General features: G+C 45.4%; 2 protein-coding genes across 4 annotated transcripts in view; one reads left to right on the forward strand and one right to left on the reverse strand.

The window, feature by feature from the left end:
- Positions 1–12,220: 12,220 nt before the first annotated feature.
- On the reverse strand, positions 12,221–16,451 carry RpS6 (ribosomal protein S6). Its single transcript, XM_084599529.1, has 3 exons — positions 16,333–16,451; positions 15,779–15,910; positions 12,221–12,854 (listed from the first exon to the last, which is right to left on the reverse strand). Exons 1-3 carry the CDS (start codon positions 16,336–16,338, stop codon positions 12,252–12,254), a joined length of 741 nt encoding a protein of 246 aa, XP_084455655.1. The 5' UTR covers positions 16,339–16,451; the 3' UTR covers positions 12,221–12,251.
- Positions 16,452–16,616: 165 nt separating this feature from the next.
- Positions 16,617–27,658, forward strand: part of LOC146197623 (segment polarity protein dishevelled homolog DVL-3-like) — a 49,144-nt gene continuing 38,102 nt past the window's right edge. For 2 of the 3 annotated variants that reach the window (XM_084599526.1, XM_084599527.1), the window contains exons 1-5: positions 16,617–17,451; positions 21,888–21,957; positions 24,636–24,703; positions 26,137–26,192; positions 27,054–27,101. In XM_084599526.1, coding sequence (XP_084455652.1) covers positions 17,291–17,451; positions 21,888–21,957; positions 24,636–24,703; positions 26,137–26,192; positions 27,054–27,101 — 403 coding nt within the window. In that variant the 5' untranslated portion in view covers positions 16,617–17,290. The remainder of the gene's footprint in view (positions 17,452–21,887; positions 21,958–24,635; positions 24,704–26,136; positions 26,193–27,053; positions 27,102–27,658) is intronic. The other variant, XM_084599528.1, reaches the window with a different exon arrangement.

Genomic DNA, 27,658 nt, shown 5'->3' on the forward strand with positions numbered 1-27,658 from the left:
AGAGGAGTTTCTCCGTAGAGGTGCACATCGGGAGTCCTAGGGCTCTCTTGATACATCTTCGGATGAGAGAGTCTAATTTCCTTTTTTCATCCGCTCTAAGATTTAGGAAGGGTGTAGCGTAGCACACTCGGCTAAAGATGTAAGCCTGTACTAGCTTCAATAGGCTTCACTCTGTAAGGCATCTGCCCTTAAGGGAGATTCTCCTAAAGATGCCTAAAACTTGCGACGCGTAGTCGTCTAGCTTTTTTATGACGCCGTCATTGTATCCGTTTTCCTGGATAAAGAAGCCCAGGATTGTGATGTGTTCTACTTTAGGAACGGTTTTACCCTCGAGTTTAATTTCGAATTTTGAGTCTGTGTTTCTCCTAAGGAATCTAGGATTGTAGACGAATAGTTCCGATTTTTGCGGTGAGCACGAGAGGCCCCTATCGGCGGTGTAGGCAACCCCCGTGTTCGCTGCCTCCTGCAAACGCTCTTCTATGCTCGCGTCGTTCCCCTGATTAATCCAGAGGTTTACGTCATCCGCGTATATGCTGAAATTTAGACCCTCAATTTTCTTGAGGGCCATGGGGCGTCCTCTCATGGCCACGTTGAAAAGGAAAGGCGATAGGACAAAGCCTTGGTGCTGGTGGTGGTGGTGACAAACGTTTATTGATCCAAAAGGGGTGGATGTATGCATCGGCCGGATCTATGAACATCTAGCCCTTACAGATATTGGGTGGGGTCCCTAGTACGGGACCCCAGTGGCGTCGGCCGCTGCCCGGGCGCGCTCGACCAAGGCGTTTTGGGCCTGCAGGTCATAGCAGGCGAGCAGGGTCGCCTCCCAGTCCTCCCGAGTGGGGTTGGGGTGAGGAGGAATAGCTGGGTTGGATGGGCAAGCCCACACCATGTGGTAGATGTCCGAAGACTTCTCCGCACAGTGCGGACAACTGCCCGTGAAGGAGGGATTAAAATGTTTTAGTGCTGCCGGGCACAGCAGAGTGTTGGTATAAAGACGGAGTAGAAGCCGCTCCTCCGTCTTAGATAGACCTTTACTCGGGCGAGGGTAAAGGCTTTGACAAGATTGATAATAAAGAAAAGAATACGCGGGTTCGAATTCGAGATCCTGATCTAGGGGGTCGAGATGGGAAGTCCGGAAAGAGAGCGCACGGGCGGCGGCGTCGGCTGCCTCATTCCCCTCGAAACCCATATGAGCAGGAGCCCATGCTATTTTCCGGTAAGCGGGGTCCCCGGTGTAGGTGCAATTTTGAAGTAGTCGGTAGGCTAAGTATGGCGCCCAGCCTTGCTCGACGTTCCGACAAGCCCCTGGCGAGTCGGAGATAATTGTTTTAGAATCAGTGTGGGTAGCTGCCAGCGCAATGGCGACCTCCTCCGCGTGGGTTATGTCACGGGCGCGAAATGTAAGCCCGTTAACAGTTTTGGACTGGTGGACTACTGCGGCCGTGTACCATCCCCCATGGTGGGGGCCGGAGGCGTCCACGTAGTAAATGCCGGGTTTCGACACATAATGGCGGCCCAGGGCTTCCGCCCGCGCCAGGCGCCGGCCATTGTGGTCTTCACGTGTCATGTTTTTAAGAAGAGGGCGTACGTGGAGGGCGCATCTCCACTCGAAAGGGAGGCGTACACGATCTTCCATAAGGGTGGTATGTTGGATGTGTAGCCGGGCAAGGAGGCGGCGACCCAACAGTGTCTTAGAAAGACGTGTGTATTGGTTGGTTAAGTGAGCCTCTCGAATCTCCCGGAACGTATTCACCATGCCCAGGCCCAGTAGATGCTGGTTGGAGGTGTTCACGGGGAGATCGAGGGCTCTCTTAAAAATTTTGCGCAGGACGACTTCGAGTGCATCCTCGTCTTGTTTTCGAAGGTGGAGGTAAGGAGTCGAATACAAGATTCGACTGGTCACGAATGCATGCGCCAGCCGCAAGGCGTCTTTGCACCGCAGCCCCCCACGTTTGTTAGAAACCCGGCGGACCATGCGGCCCACCTGGTCCCCCACCTTACGGAGTTTCGCCAAGGTAGTGTCCGACAGTCTATGTTGATGAATGAAGAGCCCCAGTACCCGGACTTCTGTGCGTTCAGGAATTGATCCTGTCTCTAAAAAGAGCTCAATTTCGGCCGTACACTTTGGTGAGGGGCGTATGTGTACAAATTCAGATTTTTGAGGGGAGCATTGAAGGCCGCAGCGGCGAGCATAACGGTCCACTATGGTTGCCGCTTGCTGCAGGTTGGCCTCAATATCTCCAAGAGAACCTTGCGTGGCACAGAGGGATGTCATCGGCATACAGCGCATGCTGCACACCAGCGACAGCACCCAACTGGGCCGGCAGGTGCATCATGGCCAGATTGAATAAGAGAGGAGACAGCACTGCACCCTGTGGTGTTCCTCTGGTTCCAAGTTGGAACAGGCCATGTTCGGTGTCCTGGATTTTAATGTAGGATTGGCGATCTGTCAAAAATTGCCGAATGTATCTGAACGCGTTGCGTCCGCAACCGGTTTGTGAAAGATGAGTGGGTATTACTTCATGAGTAACATTGTCGAAGGCTCCTTTCAAGTCTAAGGCGAGTATGACCCTGTCGTTGTGAGAGCATTCGACCGGGTCAAGAACGTCCCGATTAAGTTGTAGCAAAACATCCTGTGCGGACCTGTACGGGCGAAATCCTAACATGGAGTCTGCGAAGATGTGTTGATTTTCCATGAACTCGGACAACCTGTCACGCACCATCGTCTCCGTTAGTTTGCCCGCACACGAGGTTAGAGAGATGGGGCGAAGGTTGTCCGTGTTGATAGCCTTGCCAGCTTTTGGAATGAAAGTGACCAGAGCAGTCTTCCAATCGATGGGGAGTGGCGCGTCCCCAAGCCAAATTGAATTGATATAATCCAATGAGGACTGGTAGGCCGGGTCGGGTAAGTTAGCTAGTAATTTGACTGTAATTTTGTCCCGACCCGGGGCTGTGCCACGTTTCATTTTCGCCAAGGCCGCCCGCAGATCGTGAAGCTGGAACGGCTGATCCAGCTCAGCGTTTTCAGAACCTGCATAAGAGTGCGCCGGTCCGCGGGGGTCCTGGGTAGTGCACAAGTATTGGTCCCGCAACTTGTGCGCTAGCTGAGTTGTGTTGCCCTGAAAGCTGTGTATGGCACGTTGTAAATGTTTCTGAGTTTCTGTGTGTGTCTGCGTTGGGTCGATAAGAGCGCGGAAGAGCCGCCAGGTGTTCCTGCTGGACATCTCCCGCGCCGCCGTGTTGCAACGATCCACCCAGTTGGCGTCTGCGAGCTGGGCCGCATACTCGGCCGCCTGCTGGGTGAGCTCGGAAATTCGAGCCTTAAGTTTATTTATGCTTTTGTCGGCGCCACCGGCGGACAAGGCAATGCCGCGCTTCCCAGAAGCCTTGCGGCGTGCCCTCGCTCCCTAGCTCTAGAGCGGGGGACTCGATGTCTTGGAACTTTATACAGACTTTTTTGTCCGACAGAAAGTCCTTTACGTAATTGTAAGTTTTCTTGCCTACAACTATGTCGATTAAGCCCGGGAGTATATAGGCTCGTGCTTGACGTTATCGAACGCCTTTGTAAAGTCTAGCCCCAAGATCACTTTAGAATCTTTTGACTTTGCGTCCAAGATATGTTTTAATCTGAGCATCACGTCCTGTGTGCTCAGTCCTGGCCGGAAGCCGATCATTTCATGAGGCCACAAGTCATTTTGTTCCATTTACTTTGTGAGCCTAGCCGGCATAACTCGCTCCATGAGTTTCCCTACACGTGAAGTTAGGGAGATTGGCCTGAGATTTTCAAGTTTGGGGGGACTAGCCCGGCTGCGTTTTAGTAAACCATATCCCGTAGGAGCACTCGAGCAGACGACGCTCTGGCGCGTGATTCCTCTGAGCAAGCGCAGCCCGGCTTTGGGATTAGTACAACGTTCGCCTGCTTCCATTCCTGGGGTAGTTTCCCGTTGGTCCAAACTCCCTTCATGCACTCTGTAAGAGCGATGATGGAGTCATCGCCTAAGTTCCTGAGGATCGTGTTTGTGATACCATCGGGGCCCGGGGCCGATTTAATTTTTACGCTGAAAAGTTCTGCCCTTACCTCAGCCTCCGTAATGGGAGCATCGAGTATCTCGTTCGCCGCTCCCGTGTACGCCGGGAGGGCGCAGGAGGTGGTGTCTCTAATGTACATTTGGTTTAATTTATTCATAAAATTGGCGTCTGTGCCTTCGTACGCGTGTCTAGCTTTAGCCAGCAAGATGCCCGATGGGGTTTTGGACTATGTTGGATCTAGTGGGTGGCGTAGCAGGCCCCATGTCTTGGAAAGGCTCATACCCCTGTCCATTTCATCGCACGTGTCGCACCAATTTTGTTCGCATAATTTAATCGCGTAATTCCCAATTTCTTTGTTGTGTCTAGCTAGCCTTCTGCGACGGTTCCTGTTCCATTTTTGGTTTCTAAGCCTACGTTCTATGTAGTGTTTCGCATCCCACATGTGGAGCAGTTTGCTGTCGGCAATTTCTGGGGCGTCGTCGCCTCTCCAACGTGTCGCTTGAGGATTTTCGCCCATTCCTCGATATCCGTAATTTTGCATCCGGCCTTCTTTTTGTCTCTAATTTGTCGAAAGCTAGCCCATTCCGTAACCTTTGGTTGGTGGTTCCTGCGCGACTTTACGCCTTTTCTAAGGGCAGAGGCCAGGATAAAGTGATCGCTTCCGAAGTTCTGTTCCGTATTTTGCCAGTTTAAATCTAATGCGTTTTTAGAGAAAGTTAGGTCTGGCGAGGTGTCTGCGCTGACGCTACTCCCCACCCTCGACGGACGGCTGGGGTCCGTGTGAATGGTTAGTCCTAGCTCGCGCGCGTCTTCCCATAACTGTCTGCCTTTCACGGCTTGTTTAGCGTACCCCACTCCTGGTGTGCCGCGTTAAAATCTCCTGCTATTAGTAGGGGGCTCATTCCAGCCGCCTTGATCGCTTTGCGAAAGAGGGCTCTGAAGCGCATCTTTCGCTGCCGCGGGGTGGAATATATATTTAGGAGAAAAATGCTGGGTACCTCCTTTCTCCCGGTTAAAATTTCTAGCAAGATTGCCTCTATGTCTTTAGAATTTACATTGTGCTCTATGGCTGCAATGTTTTTCGTAATTAGCGTAACAACGCAGGATTTCGCTCCTCTATCACTAATGAATGACTGATACTTCCTTGCCCGTCTCTTGAAGAGCAATGGCTATCGGTTTTTCATCTATGAGCTTAAGGTATTGCTGCACAAGAGCTCACTTGCGTTGGAAGCCTCGGCAGTTCCACTGCCAGATGAGAGATTCACTTGTTTCTCCTCTAGCCATCTTGAAGCTGTTGGAATTTTTCTTTTATTTTTTTTTTGCCATTCTCCGATGGCAACCAATTCTGCTCTATGTCTCTGGACCTCGACCGTAAGGGCTTGGATCTGGCCTTGAATCTGATTTATTGGACCTATGATCTGAGTCATGAATGCCTCTAATTTTGTCTCAATTTTGGCGTCTATTCTGGCCTCAATTTGGTCTATCCTAGATTCTATATGAGTGAATTTAGCTTCGAACTTAGTTTCTGGTCTCTTCTAGTGCCACCAACGGATTGATGTCCTCCCCTTTGCGTTTCATCGGGGGTGGTCTAGCTGGTTCTACTACCATTACCTCCTCCGAAGACGACGACGGAGTTGGTGCCATGGGAGGCGGCGGGGGGGTCGGCATTGACATAGTTATTGACTGCGATTTTTGTGGGGAGGGAGAGGGGGATCCCTCGTTTTCAGGTTTTTTTAGGCTTATGTAATTCTTGAGTGAGCTTTTAATTAATTCCTCAAGCTCATAAATTCTATCTAAGTTTGTCAATTTCCTTATCTTTCTTATCTTTAGGCTGGGAAGCCCCGCTAGCTAAGCTTACATTTTTTCTGTCTCTGCTGGGGCTCCGCCGCTTGCTCCCGGAGTTGGCCAGGTCCCGGGAGCTTGAGCGCATTCTTCCGTCGCCGTGTCTGGAGCCGGAGCGATCTCTGGTGCTGAATCGCGATCGCGAGCGGTCCCTGCGCTGCTGCTGCGGCTGCTGCTGCTGCTGTGGGTGCCGTCCCATGGTCTCCTCCAGGCTCGGAAAGGAGTGTCTCTGGCGCGGTAACCCTCATTGTTGCCGCGTCTGTCCTTGGGGCGACCCCAGCGGAGATAATCTGGTGTAGGGCTGGATGTTTGCTGCTGCTCGTTTTGCTGCTGCTGTAGGGCGATTTTCTGTTCCTATGCGTTTCGCCTCCATCGAAGAGCAGCCGCCGTCGGTAAGGTTCGAACCTGGTTACTCTGGTTCAGTAACCAAGCGTACTTGACCACTGAGACTGAGTCCCCTCAGCGGGTACAGAAGCGCACCAGCACGCATGTCAGCGGCATGCTTTTCGACGCCTGCCGAAGCGAGCAGTTAAAACCTTGACCTCGAAGCTGTTTGAAGGTCATTGAGAGTGACTTTGGCTTTACCTCGCGTAGTAAAGCTATCCTTTCAAAATTGCGAGAGCACTGCAGAATCTGCACTGAAGAAATGCGAAAGCCTGAGCTGCTGCACAAGGTACATCGAGAGCCCCTTATATAGCGTTTTCTAGCAAGGCCAGGGCTGGTGCCGCACAGTGCCTGACTGACTGAAAAACCTTATTGAGCAGAGATAAGGGAGGGGGATGTGTAGGTAGAGGTCCCTAGTCCGGGTCTCCAGCGGCTGCCGCTGCTATCAGCGCGCGTGTCACGATCGGCCCGTCTGGCTTCTAGTCCAGAGCTGGATAGGGCAGCCTCCCACCCCTCAATAGTTAGCACTGCATTTGGGTCATCGGGTGGATTGTGTGGGCAGGTCCACACCATGTTGTGCAAACCTGCCTTTTCCTCGCAATATTTGCATTTGGGATCGCAGAGCCCGGAGTGCATTGTGTTTAAACGGGCTGGTGTGTTATATGTACCCGTCTGTAGGCGTCGCCATCTAACTTCCTCCGCTTTGGAAAGCCCCTTGGCTGTGGGTGAATATATGGTACTACACCATCGTAGCTGCACTGAAGAAGCATTTAAACCCGCGGCCATCTGAAGTCAGCAGCCGGCTCGATTCCAATGACGAGACTAGTTGGAGGGAGAACTGTAAACTGGCTGCCGACTGCAACTTTGGAACAATGTCTATACGAACACAGCAGCTACTGAGCAGTCAGCCAAAGCAGTGTCGTCGATATCGCTTGTTAACCCGACTATGTTCCCATTAAAGTCATGCTTGGTGACAAAGCCTTACAAGAGCGTCGGTTCGCTGGAAAGGACCTCGCGTTCTAGAAAGCATGTGACGACTCATCGAGACAGTGCACCAGACAAGCTGTTCGCACAACCAGAGCCGCAACACGAAGGTAAGTTTGGAAATACTTGCAAAAGTTCGCCGCTGTTGGCGATAGCTGTGACGAACAAAATACACAGACATGCCGGTTTCAAGAAGTTACGTGCAACTTTTAATTGCTACCGGCGTGGACACCTATAAAAGGCCTGCATCACTATAAAGAAGCAAGGGAAAGCAGCTGTTTTACATAGCCACAGCGCAGATGCTTCAATTACGCAATTTGGGACGTAACAACGTGTCAGCTTCGTCAATACTGTATGACCTTGACACCGTTGCAAACCCCAGCACACGATCTAAGTAACAACTCACTTGATCATGAACCACCGTTTGGTGCAGTTCGAAATGAATTCCGAACCGGAGCGGCGTGTACCCTCACCAGCGAGGACATCTTTCACACAACGTGGCCGGAACAACCCCGAAGACACGTACCTGCTAGGTCATGGTCAGGACAGATGTCAGGGTAGCGCCGGCGTTGACGTTCGGTGAACTGCAAGCTGCCACTTTTAGTTGTTATAGGCAGCAAATCAAGAAGGTGGTGTGAAGTTCGGTGAACTTTCGCGCCATTCGGTTTCCCGTACAGAGCGTACGAACCGAGGTAGATACTTTCAGATGTGCACCTGTCCTCGGTCACGGCGACTACCAATTTGGTGGAACCGCAGAGCGCTTGTTCCCTTTGTGCAGTGTTCAGTGTTGAATGTCATATCGGGGACCGGTGGACGTTTTCTTTTGTATGTATTCTCGTATTGCTACGTGCGCATCTTTCCCTCTACTCATGTGCCTACAGCCTTTGTGGGGTAGCAGGTGTGCGGTGGCTGACCGGTGCGCGATGAAGCGCAATGGGTCATTGAGCTGCAGGTGCTCAAGAGAAGGGCTTGGTCAAGTTGAAATCTCCACATAGCGTTTGAGCCCTCACTGACAACTTTCTGTTTTGTTTTTTTATAAAGACCTTCAGCTATTGTTCACGCGACATACGTTGGTCCCGCATGCACATGTGCGAAAGAAAACAGGGGAAAGCTAAGGTTCGGAATGTGGTGACGTCAGTGTCGTTCGTATGTTTGGTTGGGACCTCTCCTTTCCCAAGTGTTTGTTTAGTTAATATCCTTTCCCCAGGCTTTGATTGGTGAGAAAATTTGCCTGATTGCTTATTGGTTGCTGTTCCCGCCAAAGGCGGAGACAGATGGCTTAAAAGTAAGCGCTCTGGGTTAAACGAGGGCTGATTTCGTCCGACCAACGGATCACTCATGTAAATAGTTTTCTCCTTGCTTGTGTCTTCTTGTTTTATTTATGTGTAAATAAATAGTTAATCTTTCTGTCGTGCCATCAAGTAACGTGATTGTTGCGAGTCTGAATCTTCAATTTATTAACAACATCGATATCGTCAAGTGTTTCCTCACCTGGCCACATAAAGGGGAAACTCAACTGGTGGTTCGGCGCACTCGTGACAGCGACGAAACGACTGTGGAATATCTCAAAGAAAAATATAAAACCTTCTTCTCGGACGACGTTCCGGGACACAACATTCTTGTCTACCTGGGCTCGCTAAGCGATGGTATAAGCAGTTCTTCAAAACAAGGTCATTACCTTTTGCCCTGACATGTTCAGCGGGGGTGAAAATTGACAGATAGCAAGAATAGGGCACCCTTGATCCAACATAACAATTTCTCCTCGCAAAGAATCTGAAGGCCTTTTGTTGGCTCCCTGAAGTTTTGTACTCTCTTAAACCAGCTTTTCGACTGCTTGAACTTGAATCATGTTGGTGATTTTCAGTGAGTATAGTAATGAGTATTTTGAAAGTATGAAGTGTGACAGTGTTTTAGAAGGCCGTATTTGTAAACAATTCATGACCTCATGCAATGCATTCTTCATTAAGAGTAAAACATGCTTTCCAGTTCCGTAAAACTAAATTTACAAAGTGTAAATTTGGGGCTAAATGTAATTAAAAATTAAGATAAAATAATAAAATAACAATAAAACAAAATGAAAAGAATAATAAAATAAAAATTACCTGGAAAATAAGAATTAGGAGCTGACAAAAAAATAGGATAAGTGTTGTGTGTGCGTGTGTGTGTGTGCGTGCGTGTTTTGGTGGGATTATGTATAAATGTCGTTCGTGATAATAAATCTTTAGTTGAAAGTCAGCGCTCGTGTTGTGTGTGTTAACGTCCTCGTTTTTTTCGCTCTGTTAAATAATGGATAACAACCAACTCGCCCAGCTTTCTGTTCTTCTTAAAGGCATATACCTACTATATGTGTCGCATATCTGTGACTGACAGCGAACGGTTACTCGAGCATTAATTCGCACTATTTTCAGTGCATCGTTCACTGCCAGCCCTAGATCTACCAGCTTGCATTGCACATTAGTTTGTTCCTTGTGGGCATAATTGGCTCTTTTGTTTAAATGCAAGCAAAAAATTAACTGGTAGTAATTCTATCTAGCTTGAGTGTAGTGCATAATAAAATTTGGAAAACGACCTCCATAATATGCAATTTTTCACAGGTTTTTTTATAAACGTTAGGAAATAATTAAGGATTACACTAAAGGACAATAATCATATTGCTATTCAACCACAATCAAAACATCGTAAGGTGTGCCTAGACAAGCGTCGCTGAAAGCAACATTACGCAAGCTTTGTAGCAGCGCTTACAAGGACAGCACTCATCCTGTGGTTCTGTTTTGGTGCTTGTCTTTTGCGCTGTTTTCTATTCAATTTGTAGCAGAGCCACAGAGAAACTGTGTGGCAGCAAAACACAAATCAATCCGCATCTTCATGAGTATTTTTGTCACCCACCTCATAACGTGATTTACACAAAGCGTTTCTTGAAGTTGATAGCTCACTCAGTATGTTGTATTATTAGTCGAGTCAGGTAGCCCTCTTTGGCAGCTGGTAATCATAACTAGAGCACTGCACGGGCCTGATTTTCCGGCCCGGGCCCATCGTTTGAAACCCGAGCCCAGCCCAGGCCAGGACGGGTCGAGTTGGGGTCGCCGTCGTGACGTTCTTCCTTGCGCGACGGTATGGACTGAGTTGAGGGGGGAGAGGAGCATCAATTTCGATGGCCCACATCTCCAGGGTTAATAAAAGCAGCTTGAAGAATTTTTGCTTTATGGCGACGATTGATGGGATGCTTATTGCGCGGTTCCTGGTTTCCGTAATCTCTTCATGGGCCCTGTAAGCTCCGCCGTTAAGGGAACAGTTTGACGCGATAGAGCGTTTCACACACACGGACCAAGGTTTCTCAACTTTTTTTTTTTCAATTCTTCATACACTGATACTTGGCATCATCATACAGACTTTCCATTCTCACCAATTTACACCCCTGAACGCATCTTTTTCAATTAGTTGATCAATTACACTGTTAGTACAAGCATATTACTTTCATTCGAGCAATTTGACACCCTTGAGCCACTTTTTCTAACCGCTTAAATTATTCCAGTGATCACTTTTTAATTAGCATCAGCATTTTTTATAAGCATTCCGCCACCTTTGAAGTCTCTTTTTCACCTTCCATTTTTAATTACTAATAATCGATCCATTACACGCTAAACTTTCTTAATTAGCATAGTCAATCATTGGCATTTCGACACCTCTTTCTATTGAATTTTATTTGTCCAGCGGCTTCCGCTCTGCTCGATAATCGCTCCCTAGTGACCACGCAAGATCCCGCCGCGTGCTTTCCCCCAGATGCGCCCCCTCCCAACTTTCATCACCTGCTAAAAACTATGGTAGTCAGGTTGACCTAATAATGTAGTGCTGATAAACACAACTGCAAAGCAGATGCAGTAATTAGAGAGCATACATATGACGTGCCAATAAGTTCGAAGTCACACTTCAACAATTTGGTGCAATTTCATTTCAAAGAAGTGTCTGTAGAAATGTGGTTTTACAAAACCAGTGTAGTTGTACACACACGCACTCCTTTCACTAAGGCTCCAAAGCCACTGAAGTCACAGCATGCTGCCAGCCTCATGCGCCTAACAGAATGTTGAAACAAAAACAGGTAATGTAGCAATTAGTCACCCTACACTGGAAGTTTGACAGGGAGCATCTAAAGTGAACTGTGCAGGCATCTGTCAACATCCAGAGTGCATTTTCAGGTAGCACCTTCATGCTTTGTAGCAAGGTTCGAAACTTTAGGGGAGTGCACTCTAGGGAACCTTGCTGTACAAGCATGAAAAGGGTTACATAAATTAATGCATAACAGCTCCTTGCAGAGTGAAAGACATTTCGCATGCTGCCATTTCATTTGAACAAAAGCACATTTCTTGTACTTCCCTGCACTGTGTAGCAGTGATCAGCTTTTAGCAATGCTTGCTTTGTGGGGCTTAACGTCCCAAAGCGACTCAGGCTGTGAGAGATGCCATAGTTGAGGACTCCGAAAATTTCGACCTCCTGGGGTTAACGTGCATTGGCATCGCACAGCACACGGGCACGTTGCTTTCGGCCTCCATCAAAAAGCAGTCGCTGAGGCCAGGATTCGATCCGTCTTTGGGCACAGTAGTTGAGTGCCGTAACCACTGCGCCACCCCTGCGTAGTGCTTTTAGCAATACATCTCAGCAACTGCTGGCACAGTTCCCAGTGCCATCCACTTCAGTACACACTTAGCACATAAACCAGATATCCGCTAAAGCCATATTTATGGCTTTTTGCAGGGCAGCACATACACAAAACCAGGCCTGACATACCACTTATGATACCAGGCCTTTCTTTCCATGCAGTTTAGCAAGAGCAAACATCTCCATTAGGCTACCCCAAGATCACATCACCAGAGCACCACAGGAGAAAATTGTCTGGAATGAATCAAATGGCAGGCTTGTGGTTACTGGCAGGCTTGTGGTTACTGCAAGCGATATATACTTCAAGCAAAGCAGCCAGAGTCACAGATTCAAAGCCTGGTATTTATTTTAGTGGCCTGCTAGGCCTGGGTGGATGATTGGCTCTGGCCATGGGAAGCAGAGCGGCGGCGGCGGATCTTGTCTGCCCGCTTCTCCTTGGCCTCCTTGGCTCTCTGTGCCAGAAGGCGAGCATAGTCAGCTGCCTCCTCCTTGCGCTTCTGGGTGCGCCTCTTCTTGAGAGCAATACGGCGACGCTTGTGCTGCAGCATAGCCGGAGTGATGAGCCGCTGGATCTTGGGTGCCTTGGAGCGTGCCTTCTTGCCCTCCTTGACAGCTAGAGGGCGGCGCACAACATACTGCCTCACATCATCCTCTTTGGACAGGTTGTACAGCTTGCGGATCTTGCTTGCCCTCTTGGGTCCGAGGCGGCGGGGCAATGTCGTGTCAGTCAAGCCGGGGATCTCCTGCTCACCCTTTTTCTTGACCACCAAGCTGATCACGCTAAGGTTGGAGTCAACAATGCAGCCACGCACAGACTTGCGCTTGCGCTCGCCGGTACGACGCGGCCGGTAGCATGAGTGGCCCTTGGACAGCAGCAGGCGCACACGGCCAGCTGTAAGTACACCTTGCTTCATGGGGAACCCTTGCTTGTCATTGCCTCCAGAGATGCGCACCACATAGCCCTGCAGAATTCATTACACGCCATTGCACACACCATTCAGGCACCACACATGAGATAAATGTCGCAAAAGAATCCAATGCATTAACACAGTCCAAGATCACAAAAAGGAAATAAACCTTGGCTAAAGGTAATTTGCCTAGTATTTTCCAGTTTTCCACATGTCTTGCCTTACCCACATGAAAACAGCACGGAATAGTTTGTACTCGAATATAGCCATTAGCAACATATAGTTATTCACTGCAGTCTCCACTCTATTCTGAACGGGGTCAGTCATTGAAACCGCCACTGAAGCTAAGTGGCAGGCCGTGCGAAGCAAGCTCCTCCTGTGCTTGCCTCACTTTGCTTTGATACGTGGCCACAATCGGTGCAATGGCACTTTGAAGATGAAGACAGCGACCATGTTTAAACTAAGAGTGGACAAACTTAACCAAGACCCTTGCATTGATCCCCCCTAAGCACTTCTTTGGCCTAGCCACACCGACACTCACCAAATTTTGGAATTTCCTCTCCTCAGCAAAAAGCTGCCATCGCAGCTATAGGTGAAAGCCACTGACATACAGCCATGCGGCTGCAATAAAGTGTTGCTGGCCGCCATATTTGTAGTGGCAGATAAAACTCCTGCTTCACAAGCATGCTGTTCTCAAATGCCGCATTTAGACTGCAGCCTTGAATGCGCATAGAATTTTCAGTCAGTAGTTGCTGTGTACAATAGATGCTTGTGCCGTGAATAAATGCCGCTTCAGATGGGCAGCTACGCTAGTTACTGCTATTCAAGCTGAGGTCGACAAGCATGCCCAACGACAATGTGGGCTGAGTTCCGCTCTATTCCAGTAGATCGTGGCCAGTGCTTCTGTGAAACCGGAGAGCCGGATTTGGGAATCATTATTAGCAAGATTCAGCATACCTGCTTACTGGATGCCTGCAGTGTATGCAAGCAGCAGCAGAGGGGATGGTGTGGTCAGCACGCATGTGTAGGAGTCAGCTGGTAAACTGGTATATATTTATGTTAATATGTCTCCACCCTGCTAAATCTCTCTACTGTTACCATATCGGAGTACTTTCCTTTCTTTTTTTACATGGTCGCAGCAGTGGACTCACAAAAAGCCTCTCATTACAGGCAAAAAAAAGTTCATTTTTTACACTGTGTGCCGGAATAGACGTGAAAGTACATAGTAGCTGATTGCTGACAGTCTGCACTTAATATAGTGACAACACAGCACTTAAATTTTATGATAAAGCTTAGGTAGGGAGGCTGCGGTGCCAAGTGATGAGCTTTCACTATTGCCCTAGTGCAAACCCTGATCTTCCATCATTTAGAACAAAAAGGAAAACAACCTGGTTGCCCACAACTTCAAGAATAAAGCATATGTCCTAAGAATAGATTTCAAGGCATAATGCAGGATGAGTTAATATGTTTCCATCCGAATTTCAAGGAAGTGTTGCTGCCCGTCATGTAGTTACTTATCATCCACTTTATGCACAATGTTCGCAGGTAACCCTGAGATTAAAGTCTGAAGCAGCATATCTATATTGGACAGCTGGCAATCAAAGGTTCTGCACAGGAACGCTGACAACGGCGATGCAAAGAGCACCACGGACCTGCCACACAGCCATTGTGCAAGGCCTCCTTCCCTGTATAATGCACTAAAACCACATGGGGCTTCCTGGGTTCTCGGGTGAGATGCTGTTACTGACCACTATCCGAGCTTTGATTATTGTATAGAGAGGAACCCAATCCACAAACATTCCCTGCTGCAACTGTTTCTCGACCTTGGCTCGAGCAGTGCGAACCTGCATACCCTGAATGGTGTTTATAACGCATTTTTATGCAGCTACCATGCACAGTGACTACTGGCCTAATTTTAGATGCATGTGGACTACAAGCAGCAATATGGAAGTGATAAGCAAGCCATCCTAATGCAAAGAAAGGATACTTGCAAAGGAGGAGTGGCAAGTTTTTATGCTATGCACACAGCAAGCATGACGGCTGACAGTGTGACATTGGCGTGGTACATCTGCGCACTAGTGCAAACAAAGTATATTGTGCGTTTTCCCATAAGCCATGAACTCTAACTCTGTACATACAGCTTAATGATTAATGCACCACTATAGAAGGAAACATTAACACTCAAAGCTGAGCAGTAATGTCCTTCAGACTTCGAAAGCCCCGTGTAGTGCTCGTGCAGTACACTACCCTGCAAATGAAGCTAAACACTGCTGCTGGGTACTATGGGGTATGCTGGAGCGTAGAGCCACATCGACAGGCCAGATGGGCATAAGCCCTTTACCAGAAGAGCAAGGGCTGTTTTGTTCTTCATCCGGTGTGTACTGCTCAAGCACTCTTTCACAAGCATGACAAGACTTTACTGGTGCTACCCATACAAATAGTTCTGCCAGTGTTGATGAACAAATCTTATTTCAATATGCAACTTGTGTAAGTATTACAGCGACCATTTACTTTAAGCAAACCTTTTAAGAATAAACTAATATACTCCCCTCGACATATTGTGGATAATGTTTTAATTGAAATACGCTCTTTTGCATGCTGCTTCATACCAGTTCATAACAGTGCCGACTGATTGGTTGCTGTGAAGGTATGACATGCGCACGATTAAAGTTACTAGGAGCCCACCTAAATTTATCTGGCAGCATCCCTTCACAGGCAGCTGCTGAGTTGTGTTTATGTTCAAGTGCAAACCAAAACTATGAAAATTACTGAAGGTTTAACAAGCGAAGTGGCGCTATTTTATATTCACAGGAAATTTATGGCAGTTTGAAGGCCTTCCCAAGTCAGCGTCACGAAGCACCTAACGGTTTAAAACTACACCCTATTCGTTTGCAGCAGCTTTACAGTCTTAATGTATAGCATGGGCTATTTCAGCAGCTTTAGAATTTACACGGGCACAAAAAGAAAAGAAGACTCACCTTCCATTCATCGCCGAGGGAGTCGGCCTCGACTTCCTGGCCCATACGCTTTTCATAGAAGATGCGTACTTTCTTTTCATCGTCAACTTCGATGAGTTTCTGGCACCCGGTGGCTGGATAGGAGATGTTCAGCTACACAATTACGAAAAGCAAAACAGAACGCAGATCATGGTACTGTCAACAAATCTGGAACCAAAATTGAAATGGCAAGAACGCATCAGTCGACGCAACACAAGTTATTACATTTAACGTTCAAGCATTAACAAATACAACAAACACAGCAATAAGTTCGAACTGGCAGATGCAAAATTTGGTCCGTCGCAACAGCAACATTTTCCTTCTGCACTGATTACTGGAAAATAGCAGGCAAGTTAAACCCGACAAGCACACTATTCAGAACAGGCCCGTCCGGCAATCCGAAGAATCACAGCTATTAAGAGTAAAATTGGCATAATATGTCATACTGTTTAAACTACAGCCCTTCTCTTATACCAGTATGACTGATATTTTCAGAAATGAAGATTTATTTCATAAGAAAATTTCAAGAAACTCACCTTCATCTCGCTAACATTCACGCAGAACGCGAACCCAGACACAAAAAGGACTGCTGCTGTGTGCTCATTTGTGAAATCAAGTAGGGGTTATAGCAGATGGCGCTAGCAAAGTTTAAAAACAAGTAGCACATTATTTATAAATGAAGTTGTCTCTGATTAGTCAGATCAATTAAATAAAGCTATAATTTATAAAAATATATACATTTACATTGTATAAATTTAAATAGAACTTTGCGATTTTTAAAGACTGACATTGACTGATTGCGGGAGTGTGCTAGGCGACTGATGTTAGGAAAAGTGTTATGTTCTACTGCTGCATAAATAATTTTAGCACGAAATTAAAGTTCATGTGATGTACTACATGCTGTGCGCGCGAACAAGTCCGAGTTAAAGCTCACTTTATCCGATTTATCCGAGTGGTCGCCGCCGCGGAGGTCGCAACTTTTGTCCCTGGCGGACGCTAGTGACGCTAGTGCAAGTGACAAGACCAACAAGGTTTGCTCCCGTTCGAAGCGCGTGAGTGAGTGCAGCGGTAGAGCGTTGATTATTTATGTTTGAGAGCGTAAAAGACTTTAATAACGCGATTGTTTAAAAGTCAGAGCTAGAATAGCGTGAACTGCGTCTGAACGACATCGGCTTGTATTCTCTCCTCGCTCATCGGCGGCCCGGACATTGCAGCAAGAGTCCGTCCCACAGTGATCGGAGTGCCTGGTGTTGCGGTTGTTTGCACTGCTAGTCTTGACGAGGCGGATGGACGCCACTGCACATGCGGGCTCCAGCTGACAGCTGATGTTGGACGGAAGGGCGACCGTGCTCTCCGTTACGCGCGGGCGCCTTAAGGTGTGGCTTGTGATGGAGCTAGCCGTCGTGGTCTGCGGAGTGGTGTTCACGCACTGCTGAGGCTTATCGCCATATTGGCGTGGAGCTCCTTTGAGATGCTAGTTTAGCGAGTCGCGAGATGGAAGAGACCAAGATCATCTATCACATCGACGACGAGGACACTCCCTACCTCGTCAAGGTCCCTGTGCCACCCGAGCGCGTGACGCTCGCGGACTTCAAAAATGTCCTCAATAGACCCAACTACAAGTTCTTCTTCAAGTCCATGGATGATGATTTCGGGTAAGCGGCTTGAAAACACATGCCGGTCCAAAATGCACGCTTGCGCTTACCCCGCTAATGTTCCTCAGCTTCTGATGCTGATAGACTCGCTTTGCCCTTTCACAGCCGCCGCTGCGTGTGGTGCACTTGAGACAACGCGCAGATACTTGAAGCATGAATCACACTGTCGGTTGCACGGTTTATTCGTATTCAGCGCTAATAAATTGTGCACGTATGCAATGTGTACAGAAAGTGTTGACCAAAGGGCACCCAAAACACTTTCTGAGCATAGCGCAAACCGCTCACCGATATATGTAGAGCACACACTACCTCGAAACCGCACTTTTCTTGAACGGCACTTTCGTGGCGTATTTTCTACATGGTTTGCGCTAGAAAGTAAAAAAAAAAAAAAAAAAAAAAAAAAAAAAAAAAAAAAAGTCTTCCGCGAGTTACATCATCAAAGTGCTGCTTTTGTATATTACCTTGGCTTGTATTGCCATGAGACCTGGTATTTATTCCACAAAGTGAAGTAGTTTAGAACTTTTGCTGTTCTTGCGTGGAGCAATCTAAAATAAAGGCGATCACGTTCAGTCATGACTGACCAAGCAGGTGCAATCTATGGTCACAAATTTTGACATAACTATCATATGATGGCATCAAAAACACCACATTCTGAATAACACGAAATAGATTGCATAAAAGCTACAGGTACGTAGGTCCATCGGTGTTCCATGCACATTTTTGCCATCTTTCTTAGTGGCACTGTCGCTCAAATATGTGGCTGTAGTTAATCCAAACCACAGACTACAGACACTATTTATGGTAGCAAGTAGCAGCCTTGACATGTGCAAGTCATTTATAAGCAGACATTCTGCTTTAATCAAGGACTTGTTGCTACTGTGGAAAGCTTTTTACTTCAGCATGTTTATTTTGAAGATTGGTCAGAACACTAACTTATATTATGCCTTTCATTATTGACTTTGTCACTAATTTTAATGGATCTGTGGTATTTGACCAGCTGCCATTGCAGCTATAGCAGTTTTCAAAGCTAAACCAAACACAGATTTGCTTTATCCATGTGTGGATTTTCGTCAGCTAAGGAGGTGAAAATTGTTGCAGCATATGAATATACTAATAAGTGCAAACATTCATGAATGTAGGGATACATTCTATCTCAATTTTCATCTGAAATAAAATGGAAACAAAATTTAACCAATCCTAACTGCAGTGACTTACACCTTGATGCCAAACCTGTGTGTATAGACCTTTGCATCGGGTGAGGCGAATGTCGAAACGCCTTCTCTCTGATCTATTGCAAACCTGTTCTGCTACTGCTTCCATCATGTTGATATCATGGACAAACAGCAGCCCAGCAAGCAATATGGTGACGCCAAAGGAGCCCTTTTTGCAACAGTTTATGTGCAAAGTTGTTGATGACTGTTGGTAGACAAAAACTATACTGTCTATGGTTACAAACTGAAAAAAAAAATAATAATAAATAAATAAATAAAAATAAAAGTAACCAGTTTTGCTCCGATCACGCAGAGCCTAGTAAACCTGAATCCAACAGTTGTTTATAAGTGCCTATATTAATCACCTCTTCTACTTCGCTTTTACTGTTTGACCACTATTTAAATAAAAAATTGAAAAGATAGTCATCAAAGCAAAGTAGTTCATCAAATCCCACAAACTGCACTGCTTATCCTACAGCGCCAGCGTCGCATCACACTGCTAGTTTTCAGATAAGTTCTTTTCACCTTTTGCTAATTGTAGCTCAGATGCAACAGCCATCTAGCTGCACATTGCATGCAAGAATATTGACCTCTTTTGGTTAAAACCAAATATTGAAAAACGAGTTTGGCATACATTTTTCGGTGTTTATCCCTTTAAACCAAAAAGTCCAACCTCTAGCTGTGACATTGTGAAATACCACTTCCCTTTTACGAATTCATTGGTGGATATCAGTAAAAGTGCATTCTCCCGACTGCTGTCCTAAAGGGCAACTCTGGAAGATTTTTTGAGATTTTCAGTTGTTGATTGAATTGTATTCCTTGGACCTTTCTGTCTCTTTTGGCAATGAATTATTTTTGAAAATAAGTTAGAAAACAAAGCTACAGGAAACTGAAGCCTAAGCTAGGTCTGCACCCAACGCAAGACGTCATGAATTATCAGCGGATGATGTCACACACATTGCCAGGAAAGCTCTCATGCGTGCATTAAATGACTAGAGTGGTGTCTGTAAGCTGCAACTTCAGGTAATGTTTCTGGTACGACTAGAAAAGAGCTCTAATTTTGTTCATTTTCCATGTAGTGAATAATAATGGGCAGGTAGCCTTGATGTCATAAATACAAGGTTGGCAGTAGAAATATGTTGAGGTCATGAAACTGAATTTTTAGAAGTCACTTGCAATGATACAAAATGGCTCCTGTCTTTAAACTGTGGCATACAAATACTGAAATATGAAGAGGTATAGTTATTATATTAAGTGTTGACCAGTAGGAAAGTAGAAATCTTTTCAGTTTGTCACTTAGTGTTTGGATAGCTTTGGGCTCCTTGCATTTGTTTACTTGTTCATGTGTCAAAAAGCTGCATGTCTTGATATTCAGTGAAGTGATTTTGGGGTACATTACACTGGTGCTTGTTTATCTGTCAAAGGTAAAAATGCATGAAACTCAGTAGCCTCCAAGAAACTGAAACTGGCTCCTTTTGCCACTTGCATCCAGGCATCAAAAAATATAGTAGTTAAACTCAGTAGTGTTCATTACGCATCGAATATTTACACTACTGTTCACTGCTTCTCCAAATATCCTTACAAAAGTATACATCCAAAATATTCAAATACCATCGGTGTTGCTGTGGCTCGGTGCTACACCTTGGTAGTTTGTGGTTGTATTGTGAAACTAACTGTATGTGTGTTCTCTATAGTTACACACATAGGTTCCAGGCTATGCAGTGTAGCTGTAATAAAAACTGGTCCTCCTCAGTCACATGGCTTCAATAACTATGTAGCCACCGGTGCCTTCTTGCTTATCTCCATTTAAATGTCCATATGTGAAAATACTAGAAGTCATCTATAGCAACCATAGTTCTTCATAACAAAAGTAATAAAATTTCCATAAAGAAAGGTGAGGCAAGGAGACACGGCCTCCCCAGTACTATTCGCCATTTGCTTAGAAGTATTTAGAGACTTGGGAGCAGATAGGGTTAAGGGTTGATTTGTGATCTGCAAGTAATCTGCAATTTGCTGATCACATTGCTTTCAGGGGATGAATTGCAAAGAACAAATCATGACCTAGGCAGAATAAGCAGAAAGGTAGGTCTAAAATTTAATTTGCAGAAGACTAAGGTAATGTTCAATAGCCTCGGAAAGGAATAGCAGTTTACAATAGAGAGCGAAGCACTGGAAGTGGTAGGCGGATATGTATACTTAGGACAGGTAGTAACCACAGGTCTGGACAGTGGAAGGGAAGTAACTAGGAGAATAAGATTGAGAGGGAGTGCATTTGGCAAGCACTCACTGATCACGCCTAGCAGCTTGCCAGTACCGCTCAAGAGGAAAGTATATAACAGTTGCATCTTACCGATGCTCACCTGTGGGGCTGAGATATAGAGGTTAACAAAAAAGGGTTCTGCCTAAGTTGAGGGAAATGCAGAGAGCTATGGAACGGGAAATGATATGTGTTATGTTAAAAGGTAGGAAGCGTGCAGAGTAGGTCAGAGAAATAACTCTAGTTATGATATTCCATTTGGTTAGTTTATGGGGTTGGACGTCCCAAAATGACTTAGGTTATGAGAGACGCCGTAATGGAGGGCTCTAAAAATTTTGACCACCTGGTGTTCTTAACGTGCACTGTCATCACGCAGCACATGGGCACCTAGCTTTTCGCCTCCATCGAAAAGCAGCCGCCGTGGCAGGTATTCGATCCTGCATCCTTGGGCACAGTAGTCGAGCACCCTAACTACTGCACCACCGCGGCGGGTGACATTCTAGTTGGAATAAAGAAGAAGAAGAAATGGATGAAATGGATATGGGCAGGGCATGCAGCGCAAAGAGGGGATAACCGGTGTTCACTCAAGGTAGTGAATTGGATTCCGCGGGAAGGAAAATGTAGCAGAGGTGGCAGAAAATTAAGTGGGCAGAGTGAGGTTAAGGAGTTTGAAGGAGTCAAATGGATGCAACTAGTATAGACCTTTCCGCGAGCCTCAATGAAACTGGTTTGACTGAGCTGTGGGGCGGGTTCGGTGGAAGAATTCTCAATTTTCACTGTGTTATTAGCACAATCCAGCATCCAATATAGCAGCTGCCATGACCACTTTTGTGGAAAGATCTATAGGACCGGTTTAATTAGAGGGATATAGGAGAGACCTTTGCCCTGCGATGGGCATAGTCCAGCTGATGATGAAATATATTGTTCATGTTTTTCATGTCTCTGTTGTTCTGTTCGTGTCATTGCAGTGTGGTCAAGGAAGAAATCGTTGAGGATGACTGCCGGTTGCCTTGCTTCAATGGCCGGGTAGTTTCATGGGTGAGTGATGTGCTATTCATAATATACAGTAAAGTCTTGCTAATTCACTTTTGAAGAGACCAAGAAAAATACACAAATTATCCCAAAGTTCAAATTATCGAATGTCCCTAAAGAGCAGGAAACTATTTACATCACGGTAATTTTATCTAATGATAATAATTGGCTCACAGAAAGGGAAAGGCGCAGCATCTGTCACATTTGGTCCCGTGGACACCTGAACTGTGCTGTAAGGGAAGAGAGGAAGGTGGGAGTGAAAGTGGATAGAAAGAGGCGCCGTAGGGGAGGGCTGCGGAGTAATTTCGACCATCTGGGGATCTTTAACATGCACTGACATCGCACATCACACCGATGGCTCTTCGTTTCGCCTCCACCGAAATCGAACCCGAGTACTCCGGCACAGTAGTTGGGCATCCTACCCACTGCATCATTGCGGCAGGGCAATTTTTTGGTTTTTGTCTAGTGACCCGCAGAAATATGGGTGTCTACATTTTAGATGACAGCTAAGTTAAAATGATGTATCATGGTTTAACCGAGTGCTTTTCTTTGAATGCACAATCCAGAATGTTGAAAAATTATTTCAGAATTGTCAGTGTCTGCACGGGCCCTTTTTCAGTTCAAAGTTGTAACATTGATGCCTCTCAAATTTCGAGGATACTTCACCACACTGTGCCATGAAGAAGCACGTACGACGAAGCATCCTCAAAACGAGACTAGTGAGTGTAATCAAGGCGTAGTAAAGCACATGGATGTATGAGATAAATATATGTAGTTTTTTTAATAGACTTGTGCCATCCCAAAATAAAACTGAAACACCAGTGACATGCAAAGCATAAACGGCATAACTGGCCGATGCATGTGCCAGAACGTATCAGTGGGCTATCTTTGGACCATCGGGGACTTCAGATCATCGTCGCGCACGGCGGACACCATTGTTGTAAGTCATTCAGGTTCAGAGAGCTCTATTTGGATGACCGCTGGCTAGACGATCATATCTCAACAGTTGTGAGCCTACTCATGTCCGAAGTAACGAGCACCCATCATTGTAGAGTTTATGGGCGTCGGCTGGGGCTGCATTTTTAGCTGGAATTATTCATCTCATTGAAGTTTGTTTGCACTATAGTAATGCAAATCTATTTAATTTCTAGCTTCAGAAATGCATATTATGTCCTCCGAAAACCATACACTGTGGTGACCGACTTCGTGGCAAAGGTTATGCTACATATTCAACTATTCGGTCGTTTCAGCTTGTATAGGTGGCACGGCAGCAGTATGGCATGGTGAAAGAGCCAGTAATAGCACCGCAGCCATGTTGTGTGTGTCTTGACAAGTGGGGCTGTTTTTTAACGTGTCATCAGCAGTATGTCATCATAAATAAGAGGCGTTGCAAGAGAGTGGCTGCACTATAGACTTGAAATAAATATTCATTGACATGAGCATGCATGGAATCACTAGTCTAAGTGCTGCGATACTCTCATCAGTGATAATGCATGTACTAAACTTGCCACAGTAAGATGCAACAAACACTTCAAACTGTAGTTTCTCTGCAATTTACTCTTTTGTGACATATTTCTGCCCAGCTATCATGTATATTTATTTGTTGCTGCCCACATACCAAGTGTGTAATGGTTAGTCTGCTGCGTGTTAGTCACATATGCTCTAATAGTCCGGCCAAGCGAACCTAATCAGGGCTTTGGGCCCCTTTGCTTGGTGGCAAGAACAATATCCATGCTTTGTTGAACATCGGTTTGCACATTATGGAATAGCAAAAGATTAGTCGCATCTTTTATGCTCCAAACCACTGCAGTCGGCCACACCATGAACAGCAGTCACCAGCTCCCTGCTGCAATAAGAGGCCGCTAGTGTATGCTATTGTTTGAAGCAGCAGCCAAAGGGTCATTTAAGCTTAATGGAACAGCTTAAATCGCCACTTGAAGTGTATTTTTCACTAGCAGGAGAAAAGTGCCTTAATCGAGTGAGAGGAAGACATTTGTCAAGAAATGTATGCGCTTACTCAGGCTCATTGTGCAATTCATATCGCTATATAGCAGAGATGGTACAGCCAGAAAGGCACGGTCGTGTATTTTTTTCATTTTTAATTATGTTTCAATAAACCACTTGATTATGAATCACAGTCGACTAAAGCTGAATGACAATCGTAAATGAGCGAAAAAAAGAATTCCTTCTCTTGCATGTCCACCTTGAATGACATTACCAATATGCTGCATATCATCTGTGTTTAAGCACTGCTGTGCTTTTGTCCAGCTGTGGCAGCATGATATTGAGCCCCCATCTAATGCGATTTGCGAGCATGAATGCATTGAAGACGTGGCTCATGGCGTCAACAAAATATGTCGTTGAGAAATCGCGCTGGTCGTCGGGTCGAAACGTCTTATAGTCCGGCCAAGCAAACCTAATCGGGGCTTTGGGCCCCTTTGCTCGGGGGCAGGAACAATATCCATGCTTTGTTGAACATTGGTTTGCACATTATGGAATAGCAAAAGATTAGTCGCATCTTTTATGCTCCAAACCACTGCAGTCGGCCACACCATGAACAGCAGTCACCAGCTCCCTGCTGCAATAAGAGGCCGCTTGGTGGCACCACCATTGCTGGAACAGCTGGCCAGTAGAAATAGCGAGTGCGCTTGACACTTACCTTGATGATGCCTTTTGAATTGCAGCTCGTTGCAGCAGATGGGAGTAGCATTGTCTCTGAGGGAACCGAAACACACCGACAGCGTCCATTTCCGTGAGTAACTTAGTTTTTTCCACGTAGTTTTATTTAAGATTGTGAAACCTAATGTGATCACAAACAACTCCTGGCAAAGGCATAGAAAGTTGTTTCATGGTAAAGGTGCTAACTCTTCATTCGGTATTCAGATATCTTCATTCGGTATTTAAATTAAGGTGTAGATATAGATATTAACATTCATTATAGATTTAGAGCATATGCTATGTACTGGTGGTGACAAAGTTTAAGAGGCCAATGACTAGCAACTTATTGTTTGTATAATAGCTTTTGAGTACATAGTTTGCTCAGGAAGTTTGTGCTTTTTATCGCTGAAGTTTCCCTAGTTTCATTAGCATTGATTTAAAATAGTGGGCTACTGCAATGCTGGCTCTAAGTTATTGATCCAGCCTGACCTTATCAGCTAACTACAATTAAAACTCGATTTAACAAAGTTGAGGGGAGCCGCAAATTACTTCGTTAAATTGAGTGTGGCATTTTTCAGTCACTTAATTCAATACATTCGATTATATGGTGCAATGGTAGCCACAAAGCTACCATAGTATCATTTTAGCTAAGTGTAATTGCGGCCTGCAGAAACTACCGACTCCACTAGCGCATATGAAAAGAAACAGCAAAACTTGTTATTTCATCAAGAGCCTCAGGGAACTACAAGTTTATCTCCCAGCAAAGAAGTAGGTGATCTTTGCTTGCCTGCTCTTTGTAAGCAGCATCCACACAAATTCCTCTTACGTTTGAAGTGCTTCCAGTACGTCTTTTTTTCCCCTCGTGTGTTTTGGCAAACTGCCGCAGCAGATGAAGGGCATCCACCACTTCACCCACCATTTGGTGAATTTAATTCTAACTTAGAACTCTGGTTTAGACTGCACAGTTTGGTAAAAGTGGGACGAAGGCGCTCTGCGATCTTGATGTTGACTTGCTATCAATACATTTTTCGTCGTTTTTTTACTAAAGAGAACAAAAGGGACGCTTTTTTACATCATTTTTCAAAAGAAGGTTTATAACATTGTTAAGCACCATGAAATCGGTATCATTATTTTGAGTGAGTCAAGGCGTTGGACCCTATGGGCGTCTGAATGAGAATCAGGATATCTTTGTTAATTCCAGAGTCTCATTAAATTGCGTTTGATTAAATCGAGTTTTGACTACACCTTTTTCTATTTAGTGTACATGGTTTATTATAAATTTCACGTTCTGCTAATGACTATACAACATTTCCTCTTAGCTTTCTGCCTACATTGTTGTGCACAACAGCAACTCATTCGTAGATGTTTGACAGTTTCATTTTGTTTCTTATAAACACGTCAGACTGACACGTTTTTGTTAGCAAATAACTATTACACTTCCTCCCGCATTTTTTTTTAAAGTGTACGTAAGAGGTTTGCATGATTTGCCATGTTGTTGCGTTGCACTAACTTCAAATGCATTTGCAGGGATGTAGCAGAGACCAGCTTTACAGAATCAGAGTCTGCCATCAGCTCCCATAAAGGTAAAATAACAGGTCCCTGTCAGATGCTTTTTTACCTAGTAAAGGTTGCTTTTCAGAGTCTTCATATAGTTTCGATGTGTTGCTCTCTTTTCGTCTTCGAGTCAGTCCACAAAGCTCTTGTTTCTGTTTTTGTTATTTCCTTTGTTCTTGTTTTCGATATTCCAGAACTTGGTCACTGTAAGTTTCTCTGGGTTCTTTTCCTTCCTTTCTTTTTCTTTTTGCTGCATTTACATGGCTTCCTTTTAATATCTACGTGGAACTGGCAGAAAGCATGTATCGAAACACAGTTATGCTTATGAAGGTAGGATGCCTGATGAATGGAGCGTAGTGTAGCAGTGCACATGTGGTACATCTGTACATTGTGAACTGGAGGTTTAGGATCGTTCAGAAACTTGTTATTTGTCGCTTTGCAAATTCTTTAAAGTCAAAATTATTTGTTGCAAAAATTACACAAACAGCATGCAGAACTGTACTGCCACCATGCTGTTTACGTTGAGGGTTATCTTCAGTCCAAAAAAACTGGGGTGACATAAAAACTTCCTTCGGAGTTACTAGTAGCACAAAAAATTATCAGTGGGCATAAGAATGAAAAAATAAACAAACACCCTGTAGCACTCAAGATGAATAACAGGCAAAACATTTACCCTTTTTAAAGCTTGGAATTTAAGAAAATAGGATTAAAAGTTTTGGAATACCGTTCAAGGAGCATTCCAACAAAAATATGACTTTTCTTTTGTTAACTTACAGGATTGGTCCTAACCAAGTGTTGTTTCGTTTATGAACCCGGTTAATGTCAGTATTTCCATAGTGCTTAGCAGATAGTGCTACCATTCTCTTTGTTTACCAAAACTGCCCCTGCAGAGCACCACCACCACCACCAACGGGGACCAGGGCGTCATCGAGACAAAGGTGGGTAAGCAGAACAAGCAAGGATTCTGCCCTTTGTCTTAGTTAAGCAGGAATTTCTTAGAAGTGGCACTCTACATGTTTGGAGGGAAGAATTAGCTATACCTGAGTGAACGTTGCTGTAAGCATAAAGTGAAGTTTTGAAGTTGGTTCTTATGAAAATTTGCACCTGTGGTGCCCCATCAGGGATGTTGTACAGCCTATATCAAAAGTTAACAGCTCAGAGGGTTTGGTTATAAGCTGTATAATATGACATCTATAATAATCGTGGAAGTCCTAGCCATTGGAGAGGGTAGAACGAAAAATCTTTCCGTCGGCAAGTATGGAAGCCTGGGAATGCATTATGAGCCACATATTATTGCTCAGAAGTAGGCCCCCTGGGCTGTAAACTTTTGATAAAGGCTATACATTGCTGCGGAGGTTGATTATTCCAGAGGTGCTTCATCGGAGATGGTACAGCGAAGGCTTGACTACACAACGTTAAGGAAAGTGACTGAGGCTTTATACAGAGGATATTTACAACATTTACAGCAGAGATACTATGTGGAACTGGCTAACGA

Source organism: Amblyomma maculatum, chromosome 3 (genome assembly GCF_055883805.1).
Source record: "Amblyomma maculatum isolate TAMU_Amacu chromosome 3, ASM5588380v1, whole genome shotgun sequence".
NCBI lineage: Eukaryota > Metazoa > Arthropoda > Arachnida > Ixodida > Ixodidae > Amblyomma > Amblyomma maculatum.

Coding starts and splice junctions, on each gene's coding strand:
- RpS6 (XM_084599529.1), bottom strand. Junction 12,855..15,778: donor CCCTCGGCGATGAATGGAAG/GTGAGTCTTCTT, acceptor TGAATTCTGCAG/GGCTATGTGGTGCGCATCTC.